General features: G+C 42.9%; 1 protein-coding gene across 4 annotated transcripts; it reads right to left on the bottom strand.

Moving 5' to 3' along the window:
• Positions 1-2,998: 2,998 nt before the first annotated feature.
• Positions 2,999-9,171, bottom strand: tmem74b (transmembrane protein 74B). Of its 4 annotated transcripts, none has more exons than XM_058630755.1 (5): positions 9,075-9,171; positions 8,749-8,968; positions 7,128-7,172; positions 6,294-6,550; positions 2,999-6,195 (listed from the first exon to the last, which is right to left on the bottom strand). In XM_058630755.1, the coding sequence occupies exons 4-5, from the start codon at positions 6,495-6,497 to the stop codon at positions 5,566-5,568; spliced, it is 834 nt and encodes a 277-aa protein (XP_058486738.1). In that variant the 5' UTR covers positions 6,498-6,550; positions 7,128-7,172; positions 8,749-8,968; positions 9,075-9,171; the 3' UTR covers positions 2,999-5,565. The 4 variants fall into 4 exon arrangements, with proteins under 4 accessions (XP_058486738.1, XP_058486735.1, XP_058486737.1 ...); XM_058630752.1 differs by having other exon boundaries at positions 2,999-6,198; XM_058630754.1 differs by lacking the exon at positions 8,749-8,968 and having other exon boundaries at positions 2,999-6,198; positions 9,075-9,169.
• Positions 9,172-9,536: the final 365 nt, after the last annotated feature.

Genomic DNA, 9,536 nt, shown 5'->3' on the forward strand with positions numbered 1-9,536 from the left:
GTTTAATCTCAGGGTCAACAGTCTGCACTGCAGCTGAAGTGTCCTTGAGTAAGAGTTCTGAATCCCGAACAGCGCCCGGCACACACTGTGACCTTTGAACTCCTCTTGCAAGACGCAAATCTTTCAAAGTAAGGAAACGTTGCGCTCACGAGACGGACGCAAAGACACGAATGGACACAACACAAACGAGTTAAAGTGACAAACAAGAGTCTGAAGATATCACAGATTTTAAGATCTTCTACAGTCAGACGTCTGAGCTCCAGTGTTCTGCTGCGTCGACCACGCCCACCTCCACACAAAGACTACGTCTGTGCTTAATCCTAATTCAGATGTTTTTAATCCTCTCAGTTTTCAGGTTCAAAAAAGTTGAGATAAAGTCATTAATATTTATACATTCCACTGTGACATTTATAATTTATACAAATTTAACAAAATGTGTAGGAGTGTGGACGATTTCTCCTCCTCATCGTGAGTGTTTTTAATAAACATACGATTCTCAGAAACGGAAACGAGAATCGACCGCGTAAAACAACATGTTCTCGCCCTGGAACTCCACGTCCTCGTCTGGTTTCTCGTTTCTACTCCGACCTCCATGACCTTTGTGAAAAAGCTAAAAGAGTGTAGTGTTTGAAATCTACTGGGAAAATGAGTCTGATACGAGTGTCGTTCTGGAGAAGAGTTGATCCAAAACTCTCACGTTTATCCTCTCAGAGGACGACTGTGCGTCTCCTCTCCCTCCTTCTTTGTCCTCACAAGGACTTTCCACGACATCCGAGAACTGCTCCACCGACAATCCTCGATATAAATAGACTATTTCTCTGGTAACAGAGTCGACAGAATAAAGATTGATTTCCCGTGTCTTTAACCGGAACATGATTTTAGTCTCTTCTCTCTTCTGTCGTTGTCTGCTCTGGTTTTTGGTTTAATGAACTTGTGAGTTCATTAAAGAGTCAAAGCTCAGACTTTCAACCTACTTTTCTTCTCTGTCTCTTGTCATTTTTACAGTTTGACTCCGTTAATGTAAACACAGAACGTCAGGTTGCTCAAATGTTCAAAATCAGTTCTTCATTATTCACCAGTGGAGATTTGTATCGAGCAAGATACAAAATTCACTTCAGTTGTTGGAGCTGAAATGTTTGAATTTGGGTGAAAAGTTTGCAATGACTGTGTTTTCAATCAGAAATTCTCCTGTAACATAAAATATATCGTCCATTTTTCTCTAAATGTATTTAAATTTAAACACAATTAAAATTGACTGACGTTGTAAACCGAGTGAGAAGCAGACGCTCATTTTCCTATTGACTTTACATTAAATCAGAGTTCCTTCTGCAACCAGCCAAGTTGCCCCCTGGTGGCTATTTAGTGTATTTTCACTTCCTACTTGGCTTCAGGAAGAACTAAAGAGAACCAAACCAAACCTACGCAAATTCGCCCCCTAGTGGCTAAATGCTACTTCCTGGGCTTCACTTTTTTACATTTTACAGTTTATAGTGAAACCAAAAAAACGTCTTTGTGAAAATATGTGTTGTGTCATTCATGCTAATGGTCACACTTGAATGTAGCTAAGTTAGCCTCAGGTAATCAGTGGCAGTGTTTACACACATAATGTGAGTTTACTTTTATAGCACATTTAAATGTTGTATTTATATATAAGTAGAGTTACAGTATAACAGGGCTGTAACTCAATTGTTTTCTCGGTTATAAAATTGGTTGTTTGGTCCATAAAATATCAGAAAACCTCAAATGATGTTCTCAAATGTCTTGTTTTATCCACAAATCAAAAGTATTCATTCTTATTGATTTCCTTGTTAATATGGAGCAAAGAAACCAGAAAATATTCCCATTTAAGAAGCTGAAAAACCAGGGAACCTGTTTGAATTATTTAAAAAAACACTCAAACTGATTCATTCATAATTGAGGAATTGTTGCAGCCGTACAGTAGCGACAAAACGACACGAAAAATCTCATCGCATTCAGTGTGGACTTTTCTTTTCTTACTCAAGGACACATCAACATTCTCTTGATAAAAACGGTTCTCTAAATACGTAAACTCTGTCATTTCTTTTTTAAAACAATCAATCTACAGTTAAAAACAATGATTAGCTCCAGTGCTAATATCTACAAACTGTTATATTCTATTAATCTCCCATTGAATAAAACTGATAAACCAGTTGAATTCCGTACGTTTGTTGCGATCACAATTAATAAGATGCGAGTAGAAATAGTAAATTTGCGTTGAGTTTTCCTCATCTTGCATACCTGTGTTGCGTATTTGGCTTAGTGTGTGTTAGCGTTGGCTTCTGCTGGCGCTCCATGTATTTAAGTATTTACGGATATATTAAGTAGTACTGATTTAAGTACATTTAAGAGCACTGAGCCTTTAACAGACGTATGATGACGTTGTGTGTTTGTGTGTGCGTAGCTACATAAACGTTAGCTAACTGGCTAACTACCCAGAGCTTATAATACATTAGCGTTATAATATGTGTGTTTCGTTGATAAGGCATAATTGTATCCTTACATGACATAAATGAACATCATGACATTTACATAGAGTACAAATAATATAGTAGGCGCTGCGTCATTAACGGTTCATTCTGGTCAAAACTAGCTTCTTTCGTCTGTTTTTAAATGAAGACATTGTCGTTTTCTATCCAGTACCACGTAATTTAAGTTGGATTTTATGGCATAGTTTTAACCTTCAGTTACGTCATTAGCTTAAATTGTTAACCTCTTCAACAGCAGTGAGCGTCGTGAACGATAGGATCTTTAAATGTTTGAATGTGAATATTCATGAATATTTACTTACAGAGAAACACTGACACTGTGGAGGTGTGGTGATTATTACATTACATTACATGTCATTTAGCAGACGCTTTTATCCAAAGCGACTTACAATGGAATCAAGTACAATTAGCCAGGGGTGGAATCGAACTTGCGACCATGATGTCTTTGGTACACAAGGTAGGGTCTTAACCACTGAGCCACTCCACCCCAGATGCTAGCAGACGCTGCTAATGAGCAAACACGAGGCAACACCTTTTGTTCACTGTATGAGACAGTGAATACGTGACATGATGCTGATGTTTTTGTCGGATTCATTTATAGCAACAGTTCATACGTTGAAAAAGAAAAACTTTCGCACCTCCACTTCACAGACTTCCTGGTCTAAATGTGTCTCTTATTCTCACTGTTGCTGCGAGACTTTAAACACAAACTAAACCGTTGTTTCCCAGAACAGTCGGCAAAATTGTTTTTAAAACCACATGTTGGTGAAAAATAATCGCCTACAAATGGCTTGAAAATGACATTCGAGTTGTTCGACTGACAATGCAGATGGTTTCTGGGTCATTTTTGACACCCTTTAACTCAGCAGTGATTCATTTGTCTCCAGCACCTCTCAGTCTATCACCACAGTGAAATCATTCCTTCCTGTCTCTGCATTAATGTTTGTCCTTCGTGGTGAATAAAAGCCCATTTTGCTGCCGCACTTTAAAATATCAAACATTTACGTTCAGTTAAGCAAAAATTTGAACATAACCTTGCATTGCATCGGTAACCTGAAGGATATAAACCACTCACTCTCCTGCACCAAATTCCATCGAGAAAATCACCATTTTTAGATCAATGGGACACAAGCTGGTCTACTGCTGCCTCGTGTGGTCAGTTTGTGTCACTGTGGTAAATCCAAACAAAGGATTTCAAACATTTGAACTTACTGGTGGAGGCAGCAGTGGATCAACAACTCCTGTGTCCTGTGATGTAAAAAGTGATGGTTTTCTCAATGGACTTTGGTGCAGGAGAGTGAGAGGTTCACAAACTGTCACAAACTTCAATTTTCCTGTCGGAAAAGTCTGTCCAGTGGCGAAATAAAGCCGTGAACATGATAATGTAGATTTTTTCTTGTTTTGACATGAATTTGTCAATTTGGAAAAAAAGGGGTCTTTGCTATTTAATACAGTAAAAATCTTTTAAGATCAAACTAATTTAGGAAAATAACATGATATTTTTCTTTTACGGTTTTCAGATTTTACGATAAGATTTTAAATTGAAATTTCTAATGATTTATTTAAGAATACAACATTGATATGACAAGAAGAGTTGCACTGAAAACCACATGAGAATTTAAGTCTCTGTGTGAATCCGTATGTCTAATTACAGCCGTGAAGCTCGGTCAAGGAGAAGAAGCTAAATAGCTAACGAGCTAATGAGCTCCATTTCTCACTGGTGCTGTTGGTGAGCGTATACTGTAAATGTCACAGTGGAATGAAATATTCATTTGAACAAATGTTGACTTTCCATCACACTGTGTTTTTCATGAAGTCATAAACTCTTACTCTCTGCCGTGTCGGATACGACTGTGTTTACTGTTCATCTTGTGATTATTGGGATTTGAAACGTGTCAGCGTTTACTTTCGGTGACGAAGGAAACGACACTGGAGAATTAATCTTGTCGTGCTTTCAAATGGGCCTCGTGTTTATCAGACGGGGAACTGGTTTTGAACGTGACACGCTTCACGTTCAGAAGGTAAAGTCAAGAGGACACTGTCGCTAGGCTACAGCAACGCCAATTATCTGTAAGTAACTTTTCAGAATCACGTAGCGGCGTCTTTGGAGTGCAGTGTAACAGGAAGGCGTCGAACTGTCACTCAACATAATCAGAAGTGACCCAAAAAAATGACCTCAGATCTTACGCCGCTTTTCCATTATACAGTTCTAGCAGAGCTGCACTTGACTCGTTTGTTTTGCTTTGTTGTTGACAGATTGCCGGACACTGATTGGTCAGAGAGTGTCGTCACTGGAAGAGTCATGAGCACGACCTCCGACACAAGAATCCAACAATGTCGAACTGGTCTCTCAGTTAAAAAGACTTAAAAATCCTGAAAACACGCGTTAATCTCCAAAGTTTAGCAAAGGAAATGTCTAACATCTCAATATTTAACAGAGTCTGGTGTAATTAGCGTTAGCACTGCTGAGATCAGGCGATCGTGAGCCCAGTCACGACCACGTTCAGTGGTATTTCAGACGGAGTCTGTGCTCCAGTCATGCAGGAAGTACTGATCGATGCTGTGAACCAGGTGTGTAGAGGTGTGTAGAGTTGTGTAGAGGTGTGTAGAACTGTAACTGTATAAAGGAAAAGTGCCATTAGTGTTAGCTAAATGTTACCACTCTTGAACTTGAAGGAAATTTCCACCTCAAATGTGGTCACCATGGATTCGGGGGACGCGGGGACGCAGGGACACGGGGACGTGGGGACGCGGGGACGTGGGGGACACTCTGTGCTTTTCTGAAAAACATACTAGGATTTTGTACAGGAACTCTAATTCACTCGGCCGCAGGTTTACCTCTCGTCTTCTACTTCATCGACCCCTCCTCTGTCAAACTAATTCAAACATCCCTTCGATTAGATCGATTAGAATAAATAACCCATGAACCCACTTTACGTACGCGGGGGTTAAAGCCGGGTCGCCTTGAGCTTCTCCTGTCAGCACAGATGGAGGACCTGCACGTCCCCATTCTGCCACAGAGCGCTAACACAGAGGAAGGTGAAACCGCAGAACTCTGCTAAATGACTCCGAGTGCAGCTGAAGAAGAGGAGGAAGCAGCCGCAGTGGGGAGGAGTCTGCTTGGTCCTGGTTGTGATTCTGATTTTGAGTCACAGCTCGGCCCCGATTGTACGTTATTTCCATTCTGTGCTTGTTCCACCAAAAGCTCCTCACCCCCGGCCTCAGCTCCACCTGCCTCTCCCGTCGCCAGCTGCTTCAGCCTCAGATTGACGGAGCCGTACGTCCTCTTGGGTCGAACAAACGCCACCCTGCGGCGGTACATCTCCCCCCGGCAGATGGAAACCATGAGCAGCACGGACAGGAACATCCCGCCCAGCGTCAGCAGGCCCAGACCGGCGATGATGCACTTGTCCAGGTGTGCGCCCAGCTCGGCGTAGTACATCTCCAGCTTCTCCATCTGGCGAGCCGACACCGAGTCCGGGTCGACTTTGGCCTCTCTGGGGATGGTGTAGGCGATGACGACCAGGACGATCCCGCCCACCAGGAACACCAGGGCGAAGATGAAGCCGTAGTCGGCAGAGTGGTCTTCGGGAGGATTCCGCTCGGTGAAGTCCTGTCCATCCTCGTGCTCGCCGCTGCCGACGCCGTCCTCCTCGTCGTACGACTGAGGACAGAGCTCGCGATGCTGCTGCTGAAGGACGAGAGAAGAAGAACAGACATGAAACATATGAAGATGGAGAGAAGAAAGAAAGATTCATGTTACGTTCCAGTTCAAACCGGTCCGACCTTGTTGCTGCTTGAAGTTGAGGGCTGACAGATCGCCGACTCTGTCGCCTCCTGCTGGTGGATTTGCTCTTCGTCCTGCTGGAAGGACGCGTTTTCAAAGCCGTGGGCGGCGCAGCTCACTGTGGCCGACGTCTGACACGCACCTCGCCGGTCTGCTCCGCCCCTCAGCTCCCGGAGCTCTACGGCGTCGAATGAGGTCTCCATGGAAACCTGTGGGATGCGCTCATGTCTTCACCAAACTCCACATCTGTGCATCACTGAACGACAAGTGATGGGAATGAGACAAAATAACACAATATTAATGTGTGATAAAGCCATAATCATTTATTACTGTTATTATTCATCATATTTTGTTTTCTATCGCTTCAACAGTTCATTCATCGCTTGTTACTAAAGTCGTGGTAAGAGTTTGAATTTCATTAAAATGATCACAGCTCTGTGTCTGAGCGTCTCCCACCAGATTAACGCAGACAGATGAATGAACTCATTTCATATGCAACAGACTCAGGTTTGCCTCACTTTCACTCTCCTGCACCAAAGTCCACGGGGAAAACCAGTGATTTTACATCACACATGTAAAGATGTGAAGTTTAAATGTGATATTTTGTGACTTTGCTGTTTGAAATCCTTAGTTCTGCGTTACCTCAGTGACACAAAGTGACCACATGAGGCAGCAGAGGACCAGCAGCTCCTAAAATCAACGATTTTCTCTGTAGACTTTGGTGTGGGAGAGTGAGTGGTTCACAAACTTCAGTTTCTGGTGGGAAAAGGTCATTTTGTCCCCATAAATGTCCCCACAACATGAGTAATACACCTGGGTCACAGACGTCTCACCTTGATCCCCGGTGTCCTTCTCCCCCTCCTCTCTTCATCTTCTCTCTGTTTTGAGTCAGAGGAGAATTAAAAAATGACACCACACTTTTCTCCTTTCTCCTCCTGAGAAGTCGTCTGTGCAGCTGCTCTGTCTCCATCGCGACAGACATTCACTGATGTGTGAGGACGAGAGGACGAGAGGACGAGAGGACGTGACCTTGTGAGTGTCCAAAACCTGGAGCCACGACACTCCATGTGTATACATGTGTTTCTGGTGTAAACAGGACCAGTAGCCCTCATGGAGACCAAAACCTGCTCCTAATGAGGCAGAACCTCATCTTACCTCACTTATCACAAACACTTACCTTAAAACAACTATGGCGGTGACAGGTTTACCGTAGTCTGTTTGTAAACCGCTCACTCTCCCACACCAAACTCACACATGTTTTTAGCTTCACAGAGACACAGGAGCTCGTGCTGCTGCTGCCTCGTGTGGTCACTTTGTGCCACTGAGCTAAATCTGAACTAAGGATTTCAAACACAGAATTTTACATAAGAAGACATTTGGACTGACTAATGGAGGCAGCAGTGGTTCATCAATCCATGGACTTTAGTGCGGGGGGAGTGAGCGGTTTGAAAAGCCACACAAACTCTAGTTTCCGTGTCACAGTGAGTTAAACCTACAAAATCTATTCTAAAGACGTCACTGAGTCTGTTGTACAGCGACTGACAACAACAACACAAAACCCCTCAACTGTCCCTTTAAAGTTAAGGCTTTGTTTAAGCACAGATGAACAAACCTTTGTGTGTGTTTGTGTGTGTGTGTATTCTTGTATTTGTCACCTCTTTAGGACCTTTTTCTGTCATAAACACTGACCTCGTCAGGACTAGTAGTCCTCATGGAGACCACAACCTGGTCCTAATGAGGCAGAACCTCATTTTCTGAGGAACTGTTTAGGTTTAGGACTAAGATTTGTATGTGTGTGTGTGTGTGTGTGTATGTGTGTGTGTGTGTCACCTCTTTAGGACCTTTTCTGTCATAAACAGTAGTACCAGTACTCCTCACCAAAACCTGGTCCTAATGAGGCAGAACGTCGTTTTCTGAGGAACTGTTTAGGTTTAGGACTAAGATTTGTATGTGTGTGTGTGTGTGTGTCACCTCTTTAGGACCTTTTCTGTTATAAACAGTAGTACCAGTACTCCTCACCAAATCCTGGTCCTAATGAGGCAGAACCTTGTTTTCTGAGGATCCAAATGAATGGAAGTCAATGTACGGTAGTCCTCAGAGAAATAGCTGCACAAACACCTGTGTGTGTGTGTGTTCTTGTATGTGTTGCCTCCTGAGGACCAAAAGTGTGTGGTCCTCATGTCTTTAACGGGCTTTTTCAGGGGTTAAGACCTGGCTTTAGGGTTAGGGGTAGAATTGGGTTTAGATTAGGGTTAAGGTAAGGGTTAAAGGTAGGCACTTAGTTGTGATGGTTAAGGTAAGGGTCAGGGGCTGGGGAATGCATTATGTCTATGATGTGTCCTCAGTTAGGTATACAAACAAGTGTCTGTGTGTGTGTGTGTGTGTGTGTGTGTGATGGTATCAGGATGAGCAGGGACAGATAACCTCCACACCGACTCACACCTCATTCATTACCCCGGTCTGAAGGCTGATAAGGCGGACTGAGAGCGAGGGGAGAGCCGGAATCTGCGGATGATGATGATGATGATGATGATGATGATGGTCGTAACCCAGCGACGCTGAGAGACGGTGGTTTTTCCGCCGGAGATGGAGGGTGGAAACACCGAGGATGGATTCGGTTTCCAGGCAGAGACAGAGACGGAGACGGAGACAGAATCCACCTGAACACACACCGCTGGACACACACCGAGCTCATCGATGAGACATCGATGACATACGGACGGAGGGTCGATTGATTTGGTTAAAATAATAATAATTAAAAAAGAGACACGGACTCTTACCTGGCGATGAAGCCGCGACCGCGACCGAGCAGGAACCAGGATCAGGATCAGAGAGAGAGAGAGGGAGAGAGAGAGAGAGAGAGAGAGCGAGAGAGATGGATCTGATCATGCGCAAAAGCAGAGCTGCTGCCACACACACACACACACACACACACACTCAGAAATACACAAACAAACACACAAAATGTGAATTAAAGCAGATTTTTCTCCTGTTTTTAAAGTACATTAGTATGTAATTATTAGCTTTATATCAACCCGGGTCTAACATTAGTATTAGTCACACTCGTTGCACTAAGCACAAAAAATGACATTTTTTTAAAACGTAAGCTACAAAAATATTATATATTATTATATATTCAACTTTCAAATTGTTCACTTACATCCTATATTTTCAATGCACTACATGCAAAGTATTTTTTTTAGCAGCAACACTGATTTTTTTTGGTAACAATAAACAAACAT

The sequence above is a fragment of the Solea solea genome, chromosome 6 (assembly GCF_958295425.1).
Source record: "Solea solea chromosome 6, fSolSol10.1, whole genome shotgun sequence".
NCBI lineage: Eukaryota > Metazoa > Chordata > Actinopteri > Pleuronectiformes > Soleidae > Solea > Solea solea.

What these genes read in the sequence shown, in the direction of transcription:
- tmem74b (XM_058630752.1), bottom strand. Translation starts at nt 6,497, where the DNA reads ATGGAGACCTCATTCGACGCCGTAGAGCTCCGGGAGCTGAGGGGCGGA. An exon ending in CAACTTCAAGCAGCAACAAG is followed by an intron (nt 6,199 to 6,293) that starts GTCGGACCGGTT and finishes CTCGTCCTTCAG; the next exon opens with CAGCAGCATCGCGAGCTCTG.